General features: G+C 51.6%; 1 protein-coding gene across 2 annotated transcripts; it reads right to left on the minus strand.

The window, feature by feature from the left end:
* Positions 1–192: 192 nt before the first annotated feature.
* On the minus strand, positions 193–20,693 carry P3H1 (prolyl 3-hydroxylase 1). 2 transcript variants are annotated; one of them, XM_040469862.1, is made up of 15 exons: positions 20,172–20,692; positions 17,090–17,242; positions 15,260–15,449; positions 14,923–15,054; positions 13,507–13,646; positions 7,824–7,913; positions 7,474–7,526; positions 7,178–7,299; positions 5,230–5,357; positions 5,009–5,104; positions 4,462–4,612; positions 2,025–2,142; positions 1,546–1,621; positions 1,092–1,232; positions 193–673 (listed from the first exon to the last, which is right to left on the minus strand). In XM_040469862.1, the coding sequence occupies exons 1-15, from the start codon at positions 20,634–20,636 to the stop codon at positions 539–541; spliced, it is 2,190 nt and encodes a 729-aa protein (XP_040325796.1). In that variant the 5' UTR covers positions 20,637–20,692; the 3' UTR covers positions 193–538. The 2 variants fall into 2 exon arrangements, with proteins under 2 accessions (XP_040325796.1, XP_040325797.1); XM_040469863.1 differs by lacking the exons at positions 193–673; positions 1,092–1,232 and adding an exon at positions 1,253–1,426 and having other exon boundaries at positions 1,461–1,621; positions 20,172–20,693.
* Between the last annotated feature and the right edge of the window lie 260 nt (positions 20,694–20,953).

The following is a 20,953-nucleotide window of genomic DNA, read 5'->3' on the forward strand; positions in this document are numbered from 1 at the left end:
GCACCGGGGTCCCCATTATACCGATGACAGCTCTGAGGTTAAGTGTCTGGCCCACGGCTGCACAAGAAGTGGCCAAGCCGGGCCCTGAGCCAGGCGTCCCCACACGGCACCGGAGCTGTATCCTGCCCAGAGCGATCTTTATCAAGTGAAAGTTCTACAGCAGGTGGACATATTTCGACCCTCCGAATAAACTACTGAGTAAAAAAAAAAAAACCCACAAATCATTTATTCTTTGGTTGTCTACACAGACACTTAAATACCGTAGTGCTGTCATGTGGCTGCCTGTGCAGGCCTCCAGGGGCGGCTCGGGGCCTGTGTCCTGAGCCCACAGCCAGGTCCAGAGGAGAGAGGACCGTCCTGCCATGTCCACTTCGGGGAGCAGTAGCACCGTGCGGACGGCCGTGAGCAGGGTCCCGTTGGCCAGGCAGCAGACAGAACCTTCTCACTGCTCCGCAGCCCCCAGGGGCCGGCCGGTCCAGGGTGCAGGACGTTTACTCCAGGTGGGTCTGGCCACCCACCCACAGTGAGCCGGACGCCGTCAGAGCTCATCCCTGCGCCCCGCCTCACCACCAGAGAGAGACTCCTCGACGGGCTGGGGGGGCCCCTCCTGGGGGAGGACCATCTCTTCAGGGTTGAAGAGCATCTTCACCAGGTCATCCGCCTGCACCCTGTCCTACAAGGACAGACCCGCCTATTCAGAGAGGCCTCGGGACCAGGCACTCCCCCTCTCTCAGGCGCTACTCGCCCGAGAACAAGAAAGTCTTCCTCCCTGGCTTCTGAGCTCCCCTCCTTCCCAACAGCTCCTCCTCTCTGGGCGGACAGCTGGGGTGCTGCCCAGCCAGGGAGTCAAGCACCACGATCATCCCCGATCCTGGCATCCCTGACCTACAGCCCCGTTTACAAGTAAGGAAGAAGGGCCGGGGAGGACAAGGAGACGTGGCCACGGTGACACATCGCTGGAGGGAGGGGCTTCTGTGGACTCAAGGCCTGGGACTCTTGTCATGTCTAAGCCACTGGCAATGAGATGGGAAGGTGGGAGCAGAACCCGAGCCCTTCCAGGAACAGACCACAGCGGTACCAAGTGCTCTCACCCGCTCGCTGTGCCGGGCGTCCAACGTGAACCACAGGGCGATGGCACAGCGCTGGCCTCTGGTGACAGCTCTCACTCCGTGCGGGTTTTCGGTGCCTGAAGAGAACCCCACAGCCCTTCCACACTGGGGCTGTACTTCTGCCTGAAGGAGACACAAAGTGTGGGGTGGTGGGGTGGTACATGGGATGGAGACTGTAACCTGTCTTCAGAAGGGACACGGGATCATCAGGGTCCGGGATCAAGGGTGGTTCCTCAGCCTGGTTTCCCAAAGACCAGAGCTGGAGAGGTGGCCATTCAGAGGAGTAGGTGAACACATCCCAAAGCCCCCCCCCCCCGCGTCCCCCCCGCCCCCCCACCCCACCCCCCCTCGGCTTGAGGAGGGGAGCCCTGGCCGCTGGGCCCATGGCGCTTTGGGCGTTTCTGTCTCCCAGGGATGGGGACAAGGGCATACTCACTGTCACAGTCTTGGCGTCTAGTTCAGTGAAATAGAAGGTTCCTCCATCGAAGTCTCCATTTAGATAAAGAATAGCACTGGGAACAACAGACAGTGTCTTGCCAAGGGCCTCCTCCTCCTCCCCCCCTCCCTTCCCCTCCCTTCCCTGCCCTTCCCTTCACTTCTCCTCCCTCAACAACCCACAGCTCCAGTTCCTTCATCTCCAGGTGCTCTCAACCAGCAGCTGGAGGACGGCTTCATGGAAAGAGAGCCTTCTAGACCCTTCTCTGAAGCCTCAAACATGACCCCAGCCTTCCCACCCCTCTACCCTCACTCCAGAGAATCCGCTGTCCTTCTCATGACACCACACTGGAATGACTCCCTAACTGACCTCCTAGCCAGAGGGCGTGGGGATAGGGATTGCATTCTGGGGACAGCTGGGCCCACAGCTCCGTGTGTGTGTGTGTGTGTGTGTGTGTTGGGGAGGGGGACAGCTGTCACCTGTAGTCCCGGAAGGTGTAGGCGGGGGGCTCCTTGATGCATACGAGGGCCTCGGCGTTCAGGATGCAGTTGTCCACGTGGACTGGGTGGCTGCTGTCCTTCCTCTCAGCCTGTGCCTCTGGGGCCGGGGTAATGCACATTAATGCGGGGACACCTCAGGAGACACTGCAGCTCTCCTGTTGGCATGGGGGGGTACTTCCCCAAATGTGTCTGGGTCTATGGAAATGGCCAATGAACTAGGGGGGTCTCTGGCTCAGCCACCAGCCCAGAGGCCAGGACAAATCTGCAGGTTTCCCAGGAAGGTTCTTGGTGGGGCAAACAGGTGCAGCAAGTAGGGTCAGGAGGCTCTAACCAAGGGGCAGGTTCTGGGCTGAGCTGCACGACCCCAGCTTTCGGGCTACAATACAAAACAGGAACCCCCAGGTAAGTAAAAATGAGGAGTCAGGAGGGTGGTAGGATGCAGGCAGGGTACGGTGAGACTCCATATGCAGTGGGAGAAAGGTGAGGACGGCATGGAGGGGGAACAGATAGGAGCAAAGGTAAAGAGTTAGCAGGGTGCCTGGGTGGCTCAGTCAGTTGAGCGTCTGACTTTGGCTCAGGTCATGATCTCACGGTTAGTGGGTTCGAGCCCTGCGTGGGGTTCTGTGTTGACAGCTCAGAGCCTGGAGCTTGCTTCAGATTCTATGTCTCCCTCTCCCTCTCTCTCTCAATCAATCAATCAATCAATCAATCAATCAAAAGGTAAAGAGGTAGTCTCAGTAGGGCTTTGCAGGTGGAGGAGCCATGCAGGAGGAAGGTCGTGAAAGAGAGCAGACGGCACGTACTCTAGGACGCCAGGCAAGCACGCACATCACACGGAGCCATTGCCCCCAGCGCAGATGTCTGGCATGCCCTGAGCAGGCTGGTGGCCCTGTCAGGTCACCATAGATTCCTCCTACTTGTCCCCACCTGTACATCCAGTCATCAGGCCCTGTCCCTCCACCTCCTACACCCCCCTCGCGTCTTCCCTTCTCTTTACTCCCAACACCACCTGCCAGCTCTAGGCCTTTGTCCTCACCCACCCAGGTCACGGCTGACCGGCTTTCCTCCCTCTGGCTTGATCCATGCCCTCCGAATCTCTCAACACAAAGCAGCAAAACTAACCTTGTAAAAAAGAGGTCTCACTGAGTCCTTCCTGCTTGATGACTCTTCCCAGCTTCCCACTGCCCATGCCCCCAGCTTGGGATGCCGTGACACATATAGTTGTGTATCTGACACATTCCTTTGGGTGTGTCCAGATTTTGATAGAAATCCAAACCTTCCGGGGGAGAGTAAAGCTCTCTAATCCCTACCACCTAGCCACAGTGCATCAGTGCGGAGAGCCTCTGAAGGCTGTGGCACGACAGATCTAGCTGTAGGCCACGTGTGACCCCCGGTCCCCTCCACGGGCACTGGCCATCCCTCACCCCTCCTCAGGACAGCAAAAGGGATAGAAGAGAGGGCGAGCGGGCAAGGAATGACCTTGAATGTGCTCTGACTTGGTTTTTGTTTTGTTTTAAAGATTTTATTTTTAAGTAATCTCTACACCCACTGTGGGGCTTGAACTTACAATCAAGAGCTGCATGCTTGGGGTTCCTGGGAGGCTCAGTCAGTTAAGCATCTGACTTTGGCTTAGGTCACGATCTCATGGTTTGTGAGTTCAAGCCCCGCATTGGGTGAGCTTGAGTTTTGGGCTCTGCGCTGACAGTGCGGAGTGTATGTGGGATTTTCTCTCCCTCTGGGATTCTCCTCTCTCCCTCTCTCTGCCCCTCCCTCACTTGTGCACTCTTTCTTTCTCTCAAAAAAAAAAAAAAGTTGTACGCTCTGACTGAGCCAGCTGGGTGCTCCTTAATCTTCCTTGATTTATAAAATTAGATCTCTCACAGATTTGGTATTTAACAGGTGGTGACGGAGAACTTGCAACTTAGCTCATGATTGATCTACACACCTGTACGTCCAACACCACTGCTGAGAACCAATGGCCTACAGGATGAAAACCAAGTCCTGAATGTAGTTCTCCATAATCTGGCTTCTGAAGGCCTCCCCAGTCTTATCTGACTACCCCAACTTCACCCCCACTCCCCAGAAACGGCCACTTTCTTAGCCCCATCACCAGGTTGTCCAATGCCTGCCCGCGTTTGCACATGCTGTTCTCTCTGGCTTAAACAACCTCTCATCACCTGCGCACTCCACAGCTCCTATTCATCCTGCACAACTGTCATCACCTCCTCCGGGAAGCCCTCCTGTCCTCCCAGTTGACTGTAACTTCCTGGGCTGCACTGATCGCACTGGGCTGCCACTTTTCTGGTTCCCCAACTAGGATGAAAAGGACCTTGTCCTGTTCCTCCCCACGTCCTCGGCACCAATGCCAGGGCACAGAGCGTGTGCAGTGAGAGCGGCAGGGATGGAGAAGGCCCACCTTCGATGGCGGTGCGGCACACCAGGTGGGAGTAGGAGAAGTAGAGGGGGGTGTCCAGGCGGAAGTAGGACTCCATGACGCGCCGCACCTTCTCGGTCACGTTGTAGTACAGGTGGGCGCTCTGCAGGGGAACCTTCCCTTCCTGTCCCAGCTGCCAAGGAGACCAGTGGTCGGCTGCCCTGAACGCCCGTCTGTGGGCTGACGGGACCCATCGAGGCAACAGGCCCCCCTCCCTGTCCCTCGCCCAAAGTGCCAACGCTGCACCCACGCACAACGGCCCCCCAGTGTTACACCCGCCCCTCCTCCACCCTTCTCTTTATGAACAGTTTGTGCAGCCCTTCAGAAAGCACTCTCCCGGCTCTGGACACCGGTCAGTCTTGCTGCCTCGCTCTGATCACACTGAGTTTACTAGCCAGGACTCAACAGTCCACCTCCCTCAACTTAATTCATCCTGTGACAGGCAGACACCTTCACCTTTCCTGCCTCCACCCCCAACTCTCCCCTCTCCCCATCCCCCACACTCTAGAACACTGAGTATTGGTTTTACCTTGAGGGCCTTGAAGACAGTGACTCCATAGAACTTTTCACTGGGGGTGTGTGGGGAGGTCTGACCCCGGTAGCCATCTCCTGAGGTCGCTGCTGCCTACAAGGCCCAAAACACAGGACGTAGACAGGGCGGCTGGGGTGGTTAAGGGTGAGCAGTGAGGGGCACTGGTGCAGGGGAGGCTGGGCCTTGGGGTGAAGGCGCGGTCACCGGGTTTCCCTTACGTTGGTAAGTCTCTGCAGCTCTCGGCACTCATCATCGGAGATGACACCATCCATCACCACCCTCTGGGAACCATTCAAGACTTTGGAGTTCATGGTGAGACTGATGCCTTCGTAGAGCAGGGGGCCACCTGCAAAGCAGTCATGAGACTGGACTGAGACCTGCAGCAGTTCTGTCCAGACACTCTCCATTGGACGGGGATAGAAATTCCAGGTGTTTCCAGGTCACCAGAGAAACCTCCTACTCGGTCACTTCCAAAGGTGGGGTGGCCAGGAGGACAGAACTTGGAGCTGACAAGACAGAAGAGCCAAGCGCTAGTCCTGGCTCCCCTCCCAAACAGTTGTTGGTTCTTGGGCCTTTGCCAATAAGGAAACATCACCAACACATTCCTAAGACCATGAGCCCCAGAATCAGAAAGAACATGCTTATTAGCTGTGTGACCTTAGCAAGTTACTTAACCTCCCTGAGCTCTAATTTCCTCATCTAGAAAATAGCATCTACCTAAGTCTGATGCTTGTTTGATGTAAGAGAACAACAAGGCAAATTAAAAACCTAGCACAGGGGCGCCTGGGTGGTTCAGTCAGTTAAGCGTCTGACTTCAGCTCAGGTCATGATCTCACAGTTTGTGAGTTCAAGCCCTGCGTTGGGCTCTGTGCTGACAGCTCAGGGCCTGGAGCCAGCTTCTGATTCTGCATCTCCCTCTCTCTCTCTCTCTCTGCCCCTCCACCACTCACTCTGTCTCTCTCTCTCTCTCAAACATAAACATAAATTTTTTTTTAAAGGGGAGCGGCTAAATTAGCTGCCCTGTTTCAAAAAACAAAAACAAAAACAAAAAAACGAGCACAATCCCTGGCACATAGTTAATGCTCAAAACTTTAGTTCCCATCACATCATTGTCACCAGCAGCAGCGGTATTTATTTACAATGGGGACTTCCATCTGGCCAACCCCCCCCCCCCAGGCAGTTATGAGGATCCAAAGAAACAATAGAGTGAAAACAAAGGAATGCTGGGCCAATTCTTTTCATATGCTAATCTTGTTAAATTAACCACTGTCAACTTAAGCCACAGCGGAGCAAAGGCCAACCTTCTCTTCTATTTCTCGTGGTCTCCCTCCATGCTGGGGACCCACTGGAGATGCAATTCAATTCCATCTATTTACTGAGGCTGCACTGTGTGCCCGGCCCCTGCGAGGGTCTCACACCTGAAGGTGGCACCTCTTCCAACAATTATGCACATGGGCAGACCTCGTGCAAGCACAGAGAAGGCTGCCAAGGAAGCTCAAAAGGAAGACGGAGGGGATCCTCAGGGCTGGGAGTTTAAGAAAGGCTTTGTGGACAGAGATGATGGGCGGGCCCTGAGAGGAGGGACAGGCTGGCAGATGAACAGAAGGTATAAGCAGGGGAAGAGCTCAACATGAGGTGACAGGGGCAGGCAGGGTGGGTAGGGGCAAGGTCCTTGTATTTGGAAGACTGGTCTAGCCACGTGGCGGGGGAGGGGAAGGACAGACCAAGGAGGGACAGGAGTGCTCTGACAGCACTGGGGCCTGCAGCACCGGGAGAGGAGAGGCCTAGGGAGACAGGTGAGGAAAAGCAGTTTCAGTGCAGGTTGGAGGGGGCAGGCACGGGGGCAGAGCCCTTGGATCTGGAGGCTTGGTAACAGGGTACATGATGGAAGCGGTGGGGGCAGGGGGGGGGGGGGGGACAGGATGAGGTCTGTGCTGTAAACACTGACTGCAGTGAGCTGAACCAGCATTGCAGTGACAACAGGAATCCTATCTCTTAACCAAAGACCAATCGTCAGTGCCCCTTCTGGGTGGAAGTCCTGGTGAGTTAAAAAGGGCACCAGGCGAGGCTAAGCCTGGCACAGGTCCTGGGGCTGGTCAGCTTGCGCAAGGACACCAGCTTGCTGTGTACATGATAGCCGCAGACCCCCAGGCTCTGACCTCTCACCTTCCCGGGTCAGCCTGCTCACATCCAGCGACTCCTTGGTCTTCTCCTCCACCAGGGTCTCAATCTCCTTCATGAGGTTTCCGATCTCCTGGGAGATGCGGACGGCTGTTTCCCTTTCGGACCTGTGAGCACGGCCACCCTGAGCACTGTGTTCTGGGGCCACCCTGGCTCCCACCCCAGCCTCCCAGCCTGGACCAGCCCACCCCCCTGCCAGGAGTTCACATCTGCCTGGGCTCAGGAAGCCTCGAGTGCCTCATCAGGCCGGTCCAGCCATGCAGTTTCTTCAGGGGCCTCACTTTTGTTTCTCTTGCAATCTTTTGGGAATCACCTCTTCTGGAGTCCATGAATCCTAAAAGCAGATCAGGAGAAAGATCAACACTGTAGAGCGACCTGCATCATCCTCCAAGGTCTCCGTGCGTAGATTAGGGCCTACGGGAGGACCCGCCTCATCGCCTGCCTCCTCTCAGGAGGTGAAGTGAGGTGTGGGAGCCGGAGTCACCCCTGGCTGCCCAGAACTCCCCTTTGTCTTCCTCTGCCTCTCGTCCACAGGTTTCACAGGTCCCATGTCTGGCTCAGGCCCCTGATGGTTTTTGCCCAGAGTCACACAGCTAGCCCCCTCACCCCCAGCTCCTGCATCCTGGCTCACCGGGTCAACAAAGGGAATTCCGAAAACATCGTAAGCGAAGAAGAGCAGTTCTTTCTCCAGCAGGCTGCGCTGTCGGTACTCCCGGGCACTCTGAGGAAAAGGAGTGGAAGGAAGGCCCTGGAACTCAGTCCTGTTAGCTCTGCAGCAGGGGTGCGGAGGGGGGAGTGCAACCCCACATTCTGCACTGTTGCTCCCCGCGTGACCCGAGACTCCTCTCCCACTCCCACTAGTACTAGTGTGTCTGTTCTCCAGCACCTCTGTGCTCCGGGGTTCCTCTGGCCTGGCGCAAGCAACGCCTCTGAGGGTGGCATAAGGCCCCCTGCCTCCCCCCATTAATCTCCGAGACAGGAAATCTGATGATTCTCAGGAGATGGGGAAATATTCCTCAAAGAAGGAGAGTTCTTTCTGGACTTCCATAGGGGTTCAATGCTGAGGCAGGAGACCTCGGTGCTCTGTGACCCATGTGTTATCACTTAACCTTTACAGCCACCTTTGAAGTTGACAGTATTCATTTTAGAGACAAAGACGCTGAGGAGCAGAGGGGATATGTGACTTGTTTAAGGTGACACTATAGGAAATGGAGCAGGGACCGACATTCAGACCCAGGTCTTCCCAATCCTGAAGCCCACGTGATTTTGGTTAGGCCCCTGCCTCCTCTCAGACTCTGAGCAGACCGGATCCCTCCCGGAGTCCCACGGCTGCAGCTACAACAGCAGGGTCTGGCCTTCCAGCCCTACCCACACATGCTCACAGAGAGGGCTTACCCAGGGCAGAGAAACTAAGTACCTTCCAGGGTCACATCTCTCCCTAGGTGCCCTGCTAGCCTCCAAGCAGCAGAAGGAGGAAAAAAAAAAGAAAAAGAAGACACCATCAGTTGAAAGAAAAGATGAGGGGAGTAAGGAAAGTGTTAACAAGACATCAATGAGTTCTACATCATCTATCATATTTACCCAACAGGGAGATGGAAATTTTCTCCTAAGGAGTTTAAGTGGTTCACCAAGTTCTAGACACTCAGCTAGGTGCGTTCTCCCATTTAACCCTCTCCCACAGCTCTATGAGGCTCCTAGGAAGCAAATCCCACTCCTATGTTTATTCACTCGGCAATGATTTGTGGAATATCAGCTATGAGACAGGAACTGTGCCAGCCCTGGGGTAACGCTGGGCCAGAACCGGGTCACCACCACCAGCCACAGGCCACTGTGTGAGTCAGCCCATCTCCTGGAGCCAGAATGTTCTCATCTGTAATGTGGGAGAATAGCGCCCCCTACCAGGGCTGCTGCGGTGATTAAATGAGATGATGGGTGTAAACCACACGGCACAGTGCGTGGCCTGGGACAGGGCTCAGCAAATGCTAGTTACCTTCTTTCCAGAAAGGAAAGTTCTAGTTAAAAGTGGTTTCTTTTCTCCCTCTGCTCCAAACTCACTAATGCGACTATAAGTGGAGGGAAAAGGGTCTTAACTGAACAAGACAAAGGCAACTGAAGCAGCACCCTCTCAAATGAGACGGTCCCCACCTAGTGGCCAAAGAGGACAACTACAAGGTCGGGTCTCCACAGGAGAGGGGATCGCAAGAGAAGGGTTATTTCTTTTTTTTTTTTTTTAATTTTTTTTAACGTTTTATTTATTTTTGAGACAGGGAGAGACAGAGCACGAACAGGGGAGGGTCAGAGAGAGGGAGACACAGAATCTGAAACAGGCTCCAGGCTCTGAGCTGTCAGCACAGAGCCCGACGCGGGGCTCGAACTCATGGACCGTGAGATCATGACCTGAGCTGAAGTCGGCCGCTTAACCGACTGAGCCACCCAGGCGCCCCGAGAAGGGTTATTTCTATTAGAGACTTGGGATTCCAGAGCCAGGAAGGAAGAACCTTGCTTTTTTTTCCTTCAGGGCAAGCTGGTGGCCCTACCTCACCATATGAGAATCAAATGAAACAAACAAAGGCTGTGGAAGAATTTTTCAGACTAAATGCCATACACATCGGAAGAGTGGTTATTTTCAACAGTAAGCTCCACAACAGCCACAACGGGAAGTTGGCTACTGCCTCATTCTCTGCCTCCTTCTCCTGGTGAACAGGGGAGAATTTAGCTACCTGGGGCTGGAGTGCAGACAGGGCAGACCTGTGAGGAAAGCGCCCTGCTCCACCTGTATGTACCTGAGTTAGGTAGGCAGCGCCACTCATGTGTCTCCAAAGCTGGAAGTTGGTTCTAATTAGATGGGAAGATGGAGCAGTGAACCATTCTGCCATTGCCGCCTCCTGTTCCACCTAGCGAGTTCCTTCCTCCAGCCACTGCCTCCCTCGGCCCAGCAGCCCCCCTCTGCCTTGCCACCGTAACCCTGTACTGGTCTCCTGCTTCTAGCTCCTTCCTGTTCTGAGCCTTGCACCGTTTCAGCTGGTCGGGCTACTGTTTAAATCCCTTCGCGCACCCACCACTGTCTGCCTTATGGAATAGAGGCCAAGGTCCTGGGAAGGCACTCAAGACCCTTCAAAATCTGACCCTCCCAGGCCTCGTTGTCTGTAACTCCCCAGTATCATCTTCCATTTATGTGGGACAATCGTCCAGGTTGTTTGCACATGCTGTTCTTCATCTAAAAGGCCCTTCCTTGCCTCATTCACCTGCTGAAGGCTTTTAAAACCAAATGTCAACGGCACTTCCTCTTGTGAAGCCTTCCATGACTTGTCAGTCGATTATTTCCTTTTTTTTTTCAATATGAGAGAGCGAGAGAGGGCACATCATCAGGGGAGAAGGGGAGAGGGAGAGAGAGAGAGAGGGAAAATTTGAAGCAGGGTCCACACTCTGCATGAAGCCCAATGCAGGTCTCGATGCCATGACCCTGGGATCATGACCTGAGCCAAAATCAAGAATCGGATGCTCAACAGACTGAGCCACCCAGGCGGCCCAGTCGATTATTTCTCTTCCATGATTCCACTACAGCTTGCATACGTATCCACTATTAGATTTACTACGGTAGTCTGTAAATTTTGGATTAAATGCCTTTCTGTATCATCAGTGCCCTAAGGTTGTGCTTTAGATGGCATTCAAGGGGCACTTGGGTGGCTCAGTCGGTTAAGTGTCTGACTTCAGCTCAGGTCATGATCTCACGGCTTGTGGGTTCGAGCCCCGCGTCAGGCTTTGTGCTGACAGCTCAGAGCCTGGACCCTGCTTCAGATTCTGTGTCTCCCTCTCTCTCTGCCCCTCCCCTGCTCGTGCTGTCTCTCTCTCTCAAAAATAAACATTAAAAAAATTTAGATGGCATTCAAAAAGACACGAAAGTAATACATTATAGTGACTCCAGCTCAGGTTATGATCTCACGGTTCATGGGACTGAGCCCCATGTTGGGCTCTGTGCTGACAGTGTGGAGACTGCTTGGGATTCTCTCTCCCTGCCTTTCCTCTCTCTCTCTGTCTCAAAATAAATAAATATTAAAAAAATTTTTTTTAATGTGTATTTATTTTGAGAGAGAGATACAGTGTGAGCAGGGGAGGGGCAGAGAGAGAGGGAAGCACAGAATCCGAAGCAGTCTCTGAGCTGTCAGCACAGAGCCTGACGTGGGGCTCAAACCCACAAACTGTGAGAGCATGACCTGAGCCAAAGTCGGACACTCAACCAACTGAGCCACCCAGGTGCCCCATCAAAATAAATAAATATTTAAAAAATCCCACATGTGTAGCTATAAGAAATCCACAAAGTGCCAACAGCCATAAATACAAACATTTTGGTCTCTCTCCCTACCCAGGACCTGTAGGCCCATTCCTTGGGGGTAATTTGATGAACAATTTCTCATCAATCTGTCTAAAAAGTATACAGTTTAAAAAATACCTATGTGTTTTAAAAAACACAAATAGGATAGAATATAACTACAGATCTCTTTTGTTTTCCTTACCTAAAACAGTCTCATGGAGACAATTTCACAGTGGTGCATAGTAATCTGCTCATGCAATAAAACAGGTGTCTTGTATACCATTGAACAGATGTACTGCCATTTACGTAGACAGTTCCCAAACGGACGGCACTTAGCGCGGTTCGATTGGTTGCTTTCAGTGGCAAGGTTCTGATGCGTATCTGTGCCCGTTTACCTCTGCATACCGGGGCAACTCTGCTGCGGGCCAAATCTCTGGCGGTAGAATCACCAGTTAAACGAACAGTCCCACCGACAGTCCCGCCAGCAGCGCGGGAGTGTGCTTGCTTTTGCACCCCCTACATTTGTCCCAGATATTTGGTGCATAAGCAAATGGGTTGCCTCTAGAGTAACAGTAGCTTTTGGCATCTGTTTGAAAAACTGGTCCAAAGTTACTTTTACACAGTATGTAGACAGGGTTTGTTTGAGAGGAGCCAGCAGGACACAGGCGACAGGCTCGCCGTCCGTCCTAAGTCTCACTCATTCTCCTGTTCTGAAACCAGGGATCGCTCCTGCAGTGATAGGCCACCCCCTGTTTCAAGAGATGGCTGAGGTAAGAGGTGAGGAAACCGGCCACTGGCTGCTTGTGTCATATACCATCAGTAAGGCCCTCGTGATGCTACCTGTCCACAAAACATCTGGGAGATATTTGTGCCTGTTGGCTTACAAAGTGCATTTATACTCAGTATGTCATTTGACCCTCACGCCCATCTTGTGTTAAAGAAAGAGTAAAAACCACAATCCCATTCTATGGAAGGAAAACCCGAGACTCAGAGGGGCCATGCCATGTGCCTAAGATCATGGCAGAACATGACATGCAGAAGTTTATACAGCTAGTAACTAGAGGAGCAGGTACTTGAGCCCAGACTAGTGACTTCAAATCCAACTCACCGTTCTGGGCTCAAGAAGAGGGTCCAGGGCGTGTACAAGGCGTATGTGAAAATATCAAGGATCATAGTATCACATTTCACTAAGTTTAAAAACAGAACTTTCGGGGCGCCTGGGTGGCTCAGTCGGTTAAGCGGCCGACTTTGGCTCAGGTCATGATCTCACGGTCCGTGAGTTCGAGCCCCGCGTCGGGCTCTGTGCTGACAGCTCAGAGCCTGGAGCCTTTTTCTTTTTGTGTGTCCCCCTCTCTCTCCCCCCCCCCCCCCCGTTCATGCTCTGTCTCTCTCTGTCTCAAAAATAAAAAAATTTTTAAAAAAAAAAAAACAGAGAACTTTCTATGTTTCTAAGTGCAAAAATAATACCATTCGCTGAAGGGAATTTAGAAAATATAAATGGGCAAGATACAAACATCACCCATATTCCACCACCTAGAAATGATCACTGAACATGTCAGAGAGTTTCACTTTGGTCACTGGGTCTGCTTGGGAGGGAGTCGGGCATAGTGCTGAGAGAGGGAGAGCTCGGCTCACACAACGGCAGAAAGAAGGGACAGGGAGGAAACGGAGGCAAGAAAATAGGTGAGTGAAAAAAGAGTTTAGCTTGAAGTAAAAGAACGATAGATGTTGGCCAAACAGTATCAAGTCTCAAAGCAGAGGTGCCAAGAAAGGGGAAAAGGGGTGCCCGCATTGCAATTCTGTTTTTCTTTTACGACTCAAGACAACAGACTTCGGGGCCCCGATCGCACCGAGAGAGGCTGTTCCCTTGTTCCTGGGTGACAAGTGCGTTAGTGCCCTCACACCTCCCTGTCCAAGCAGTGCCAGACCGCAACCCCCCACCCCCTTCTGCCCTCTGGTCTGGGTTCGGCTCGCAGCTGCCAGAACTAAGGCAATCTCTCACCTCACGGGGGCCAATGGATCTGGCTGGCTCTTCTCCAAGCATGGCTGTGTAGTAGGCCAGATTCTGGTTCATCACCTCATCGTTGGGGAAGAAGAGGAGGTAGGTCTTGGCACATTCAATAGCCTGTGTATAATTCCCAACTGCAGAGCAAAAAAAGAGACGGCTGGGAAGATTAGACATCCTGGGTACCAAGAACCACTGATGCCGAGTCTCAGTGCAGCTCGAGGCGGTGATGACACACAAGATGGCCCTGCGACCTGACACAGCTGCTTGATCTGAGGGGGAAATTCTAGAATAAGAACAGAAGTTACATAAATACAGAATATAGAATTGATTTAAGATGCTCAACATCCTCAGGCCTGCCTAATGTTTAAAAAAATTTTTTTTAAATGTTTTATTTATTTTTGAGAGAGAGAGAGAGAGAGAGCATGAATGAGGGTGGGGGGCAGAAAGAGAGGGAGACACAGAATTTGAAGCAGGCTCCAGGCCCTGAGCTTCAGCACAGAGCCTGACACGGGGCTTGAACTCATGAGCTGTGAGATCATGACCTGAGCCGCCCCTCAGGCCTGCCTAATGTTGAATGCCCACATCTTTGACACTTCATAAGTAATTTAAACACTACCCTCACATGAGACCAATTTCACGAACATTCCCATCTTCCTACTTTCTTTTCCCTACATATTTTCAGAAGATGGGGACAGACCAATAGCAGATTGCCTCTCTGACAGGACAGCTCTCACGCACATGTGTTGGTCTCCCCAACTCAACTAATAAACATTTTATACTCGGGCCGCCTGGCTGGCTCAGTCAGAAGAGCATGCGACTCTTGATCTCAGGGTCGTGCGTTCAAGCCTGTAGAGATTTCTTAAAATAAGTAAAATAAAAAAAAAACCAAACAAACAACAAAACACTAGATGCCTATCTTCTAAAAAAAAAGAAAGAAAAATAAACAGTTTATACTCTTGAGTGTGTGGTGATGCTTAGCACACAGAAGGAACTCAGGAAAGATCTGCTCATTGCTGCTTGTTTGGATACTGGCAGTCCCCTGCCCGGAGCATCAGCACTCTCCTAGGGAGAAGGGCTGGAAAATGTCCTGTGAACTGTTTTAAATGGCAGTAATGGTAGTATATACCCTTGCCTTTGCTCTACCTTAATTCAGATGGGAAATCAGGTTATAAATGTTATAGAAGCGAGGAGAGAGGTCCTAGGTCCTCTCTCAGCTTTGCCGGTTGCTGGCCTCGGCTCCTGGGGCCAGTCCCTTGTCACAAAGCACCCAGGGGTCACCTGGCTGGGTGCCTCCCAGAGTCACAGTGAGAAGCCAAACATGTTGAAGCAGCACAGGGGCCATCGTCCCTGCCTACCTTGCTTTGGGCATTCTACTGAAAAGCAGCAGAGAAGGAAGAAAGTCGGTCTTACTGTTATAGTAGGCAAACTGCAGATAATTATAATGTGATGGGAGGAAGTCTTCAAAGGGCTTCTCTCGGCTTGGGTGGGAAGCCAGCTCCGTGACGCAGTTCTGCTTACAGCTGAGGACCTGGATGTAATGATCTGAAAGGAATCAGAGGGGTAGTAACCATCAGGTCGACCTTCAGGATTCAAATTCTGGTGAAGATGAACACGTTCAAGCGAAGGGAACTTTCAGGCCCATCCTCAGACGGCGGGGATTGAGGCGGAAGACGCCGTGTGCGCATCGTCAACCCGTGGCCCCGGGAGCCCCCGGGCGGCAGGCGAGGGCAGGCCCGCGGCCGCGCACCTGCGATGGCCTGGAAGAGGTCCGCGTTGTACTCCAGGTAGTTGTAGCCGTCATAGTCGTACGGCCCCTCGCAGAGCGCGCGGCACTCCGCGTCCGCCACCGAGTACTCTCGCAGCGCCGCCTCCAGGTGGGCCACGGCTTCCTGCGGCTGCTCCTCCGAGTAGAGCCGCACTCCCAGCCGGAACTCGTGCTACTGGGAGGAAGGGGGGACTCAACTGCGGGCCGCACCCAGCCCCCGGCCCTCGTGCCCCCATCCCCACCCCGGGCCACCTGCACCTGCGTCCTCATGGCCTGCCTCGGGTTAGGGACGCAAAAACGGTGGCTGCTACCCAGTGGAGGCCTTTCGTAAACGGCCTTCACAGGTTTCTCTGGACACTCCAAAGCATTTAACTCAATCTCGATAAAAGATACACGGGAGTTCGTTGCAATTTTCTTGTACAGCAATTTTCATTTGCCACAGAGTTACTAAGACACACACACACACACACACACACACACACACACACACAAACTGTGTGTAGTTGTAGAACATATTTGATGCACACCATTTACTTTTAAAGTCATTTCGGTATTGTTTGTTTCTAATATCTCTATTTCTAAACCATTAAAACTTAAGAGAACATAAGCTCTTTAGAAAATGCTATTAGCATCACAGATAATGTCTCTTGTGGGACATGGATTTCTGCTAAACAAATAGAATAAGATCATCAAGGAACACTGAACCACTTATTGTAGTGAAAGCAAAAACCTACACGGTAGATTAATACAATTATGCAAAAAATGGACTGTCATGCAACCATTAAAAATTGTATTTTCAAAGAAAATCTGAAGCCATGAGAGAAGCCTCATGATATAGTGTTAGTTCAAAAAGGATTCTGAAAAATACAACATGATACCAAATTAGGTTTAAAAATTAAGATATAGTGGAGGCGCCTGGGGGCCGAGTTGGTTAAGCATCCAACTCTTGGTTTTGGCTCAGGTCCTGATCTCATGGGTTGTGGGATCAAGTCCTGGATCTGGCTCTGTACTGACAGTGTGAAGCCTGCTTGGGATTCTCTCTCTCCCTCTCTTTCTGTCCTTCTCTGACTTGTGCTCTCTTTCTCTTTCAAAATAAATAAATAAACATTAAAAAAAAATTAAGATATAGAAGACTTTAAAAATAGGCTAAAATATGAACTACTGGTTTTCTTTTTTTTTTTTTTTTTAATTTTTTAATGTTTATTTATTTTTGAGACAGAGAGAGAGAGAGAAAAAGAATGTGAGCAAGGACGGGCAGAGAGAAATGGAGACACGGAATCCAAAGCAGGCTCCAGGCTCCAAGCTGTCAGCACAGCTGTGAGATCAAACCCATGAGCTGTGAGATCATGACCTGAGCCAAAGTCGGACGCTTAGTCGACTGAGCCACCCAGGTGCCCTGAACTACTGGTTTTGTTAAGATGGCAGTATTATAGATGATTACTTTCTCCTTTGTACTTATCTGCATTTTTCTAGTGTTGTACAATGAACATTTACTACTTCTGTAATCAGAAAACAAGCCTAGTAAAAGTCACTTTAATAAAAAAAGAGAGAGGGGGGTGCCTCGGTGGCTCTCCGTCAGGTAAGCATCCGACTTCGGCTCAGGTCATGATCTCACGGTTCGTGGGTTCGAGCCCCGCGTCGGGCTCTGTGCTCACAGCTTGGAGCCTGGAGCCTGCTTCGGATTCTGTGTCTCCCCCTCTCTCTCTCTGCCCCTCCCCCGTTCATGCTCTGTCTCTCAAAAGTAAACAAACATTAAAAAAAAATTAAAAATAACAAAAATAGAGAGAGAGAGAGGGACAAAGTTTTTTTCACCATATGGGGTTTGGCCTCAAGATCCTTGAAGTCAGCCTCCTTCACCCCAGACATGGTTTGGTAATAGTCCAGGTTCTGCCGCATCTCCATGTGTTCAGGATTGCCCACGAAGAAGGTATGTGCAGCTGCTACTGCTTTCTCCAGCTTGTTTATCTAAGAATAAAGCACAAGAACATAATCCTCACATCCAAGCCCTGAAGGTTTGTGTCCAAATGCACAGTCCACGGTAAACAGGAAATCCCAGCCTTCCTGAGCCATCCACTCAAACAGTATGCTCTAGACCTTGCCAGCCGCAGAAAACACACCTATTACAGGAACTACATACCAGAAATTAGGAGCACAGAGCCCTGGGCAGAATTAGCCTTTCTCAAAGCAGGCGTAGCAGTTCCCCAAATCATTGGAGGTGAAACCTTCAATAGTGTAAACATTCTATTTTTATTTTTTTTTTAATTTTTTAAATTTCTATATATTGTTTAATGTTTACTTATTTTTGAGAGATAGAGACAGAGAACAAGCAGGGGAGAGGCAGAGAGAGAGGGAGACACAGAATCTAAAGCAGGCTCCAGGCTCTGAGCTGTCAGCACAGAGCCCAACACGGGGCCTGAACCCATGAACTGCGAGATCATGACCTGGGCTGAAGTCAGACACTTAACCAACTGAGCCACCCAGGCGCCGCTAAACATTCTATTTTTAAACAAAGGTCATATTGTGGGGGGAATGCTATGGCAGATTGACTGCCCAAATAATATATTCTCAAGATTCAGATGTGGCAACTGAGCTGAAAAATGTGTAACGCTTCAAGAATTTAGTAGTAGAGGAGAAAGAACAGTTAACAATGACGCCGTGTCTAAGGATTTCCCTAGAAGATACTTTTCTTTTTTTTGCATAAAATATAATCAAGTGTTTTTGACACGTTCAAGGAAAAGATGAGTGACTGAAAAATCCTAAGGTCTTCTACAAAATCCAGACATGGCATCTTCTGACTCAAAGCCTGGGACTCATGAGGTTAAAACAAGTGGTTATATTGAAACCTGAGGAGAAAAAATTGTGCTACATGCCACAATAATGCCCACAGCAATGGACTCAAGCATATCAGTGTTACACAGTTTCCTATGTAGAAGCTAAAATAAATCACTGATGATCTAATGATTAACATGGGCTTAAGTGTCAGACAGATCTGTGACACAGCTAGGTTTAATTAGTCACTTGCTGGGGCTTTAGATAAGTCACTTAAAGTTTACTCTCTAAATTCAGTTCCCTAATCTGTCATCTGCAGATAGCACTAACTCACAGGGTTGTTGAGAATGTTACACAAGGTGATATACATGCAGCTTCTAATACATGGAGCTGGGCACATACGAAGCGCTCAATAAATGTTAGCTGGTATAATCAATATCCTAAAAATTTTTTCCTTTTCCTCTTACCATCAGAACTAGTAAATGCACATTAGATAAGGAGTTGGCCCTGGCTCTGACCCTAAAATAGCTAGGTAACCTAGGGTCAATAATCGCCATCTCTGTACCTGTTTTGTTAATTGTACAATTAGAAATTCTCCCATGCCTGTCCCCTTTATGGATTTATTCTCCCACTGTTATCTTTCTACATTGCTCGTGCATTTTCTCGTTCTCTCTTATCTTCCCTCTCCACCCCCAGTCCTACTTTACTAAGCACCAAGGCACCTAATTTCCTTCTCTCGTGTGGACAACCCACACTCATCTCCTAATGGTTAGCCCCGCCACCTCTTTCTCCTTCTCCCAAGGCTTATTCCACTTTCCAGAAATAGCATTCTAAAACCTGACACTGGCTCCTGAAGCCTGCAGAATTCTCTTCTGAGTCTGGCCTCACTTTACCTGGAATGGCCATTCTTCCTCTCCTCCAGTGAGATTTAGGACTGACTTCAATTGTCAACTCTTCTTTCAGTCTCCCCGGTTTCTCTGAGACAAAGCTAGGTTCTCCCTCCTTTGTGCTCCCACAGCCCTATGTACATACCTTTTTTAGCCTCTTCTATAGTGATTCTTAATAGGGAAGCGATAGGAAACAAAACAAGGTAAAGTTAAGCATTTTAATGACCTGTACAACAACTGGAATGTAGTAGGTATTCAGGAAACATTTGTCAAAGAATTTTAGAAAGTGCTGTTAAGTGACACGACCAAAGACATGACCCACTTATTTTGGCTTCAAATACAGTACTTTCCCAAGTAACAAGGAGGAAGGGAACAGAATTGTGTTAAGCAAAATGCTTGTGGAGAGGTGGAAGTCTGGTCTCCACAGTTCTCTTAAGTCTCTCTTTGGTGGAATTGAAGGTCTGTGAAACTATGGATATAATAAACATGCCCCAGGGCTCCTCCTTCTTTGTTTCCCCCCAATAAAATGGGTCTAATAATAGCACCTACCTTACAGGATATTGACAAGATCTGGGCAAATAAATCAATAAACACAAAGTTCTTAAAATAGTGTCTGGAACAATGTGCTGGCTATCATCACCACCACCACCACCACGCAAGCCAGGGACGCTCCAAATCCATGTATACACTTGGTCTTAAGCCACTCTGGAATTCCTAAAAATACTCATTTTCTTTGAAAACCTGACAATAGCCAGAGGGTCCCCCCACAGCCTTAGTGGCTAGACAGCCCCTACTGGCGACGTGGCAAACTCACGTCCTGAAAGAGAGCTGCAGTAATCGTGTGGCAGGAAAAGCATCACTGAACAACGAACCGGAAGGAAGATCTTGTAGAAAGGTCCTAGCTTCTCACTCGGACACTTACAATGAAATTCGGATGAGAGACCCAAGCTGCCGCTTTAGTTCCCTCTAGGAGGCCTCCCGGGGAATACAAGGCCAAGGTTTGCTTGGTCGTGCCTTAACCCCACGCTGGACCTTTGGGGTTACCATCTGCCTATGCGAACCTGGCGTAGCAGGTCTTCCGGCAGGGTCCCTCTTCTCCCTGGGTCCGAGGAGAGCTCCCCGGCCAGGAGGCCACCTTCCCTCTCCGCGGATACTTCCCCGGCCCCCCAGGTTCGCCCGGGTCATCTGCAACCACGCCCAGAAGGATCCCTGCCGCCCAGGGCCGGACAGGTCTGCACCTTGAAGTAGGCGACCTGCAGGTAGTTGTAAGGGCTCCGCTTGCGGAACTCCAACTCCAGCTCCTCGCTGAGTGAGTGGGCGGCCGGCGGCCCGAGGCAGCGGCGCAGGCAGGCGGCACGACGCAGCAGGCCCCCAAAGAAGCGCAGGTCGTGCAGGGCGGCGGCGCCCGAGGCCTGCGCCAGGCTCGGGGACGAGTCGGGGTCCAGCTCCCACGGGAGGTCGGCGGCACACCGGGTGCGGCAGCGCAGGCGAAGGGCGCGCAGGGCGGCCCTCGAGCGAAGCGCCCGCTCCATGCTCAGGACCACCCCAGCCCAGTCCCCGCGCGCGTAGGCCGCGGTCCCCTCCGCGAAGAGCAGATCAGGCGCAGGCATGTCCCATCCCGTCTCGGACTCGACCTCGGCCCGGGAGGCAGCGGCGGCAATCGCCAGCAGTGCGGCCAGCAGCCTCAGAGCGCGTGCAGCCATTGCCGCCTCAGACCTAACGGGACAGCCTGCCACCCGCCACGGAGGCCGGAGTCCCACCCCCGAGGAGCCCCGCCCACCACGTCCCTCCCCTCCCCGCCCCTTCCCTGAGTGGAGCCCCGCCTCCCAAGCCCGGCGGCGCATGCCCACGAACGTTGCACTGCCCTTTTTGGCTTTCCCTAAGCCAGCACCCCGCCCCTCAGCAGGGCCTAGGGCGTCAGCTGGAGCCCCGCCTCCGGGCTCAGGCGGTGCCCCTCAGCCCTGATGGCCAATGGCCAGGGAACACAGAAGCTCCGCCCACAGGCCTCTATGCGCATGCT

The sequence above is a fragment of the Herpailurus yagouaroundi genome, unplaced genomic scaffold (genome assembly GCF_014898765.1).
Source record: "Herpailurus yagouaroundi ecotype Mexico unplaced genomic scaffold, PumYag 77, whole genome shotgun sequence".
NCBI classification, from domain to species: Eukaryota; Metazoa; Chordata; class Mammalia; order Carnivora; family Felidae; genus Herpailurus; species Herpailurus yagouaroundi.

Bases quoted from the DNA above. Each gene is read 5' to 3' on its own strand.
- P3H1 (XM_040469862.1), bottom strand. From the start codon at position 20,636: ATGGCTGCACGCGCTCTGAGGCTGCTGGCCGCACTGCTGGCGATTGCC. The intron at 15,450-17,089 runs GTGAAAAAAACT...TCCTCCCAGTAG, and splicing joins TTGAGGCCAAACCCCATATG to CACGAGTTCCGGCTGGGAGT. The intron at 1,233-1,545 runs GTGAGTATGCCC...TGTCTCCTTCAG, and splicing joins TAGACGCCAAGACTGTGACA to GCAGAAGTACAGCCCCAGTG.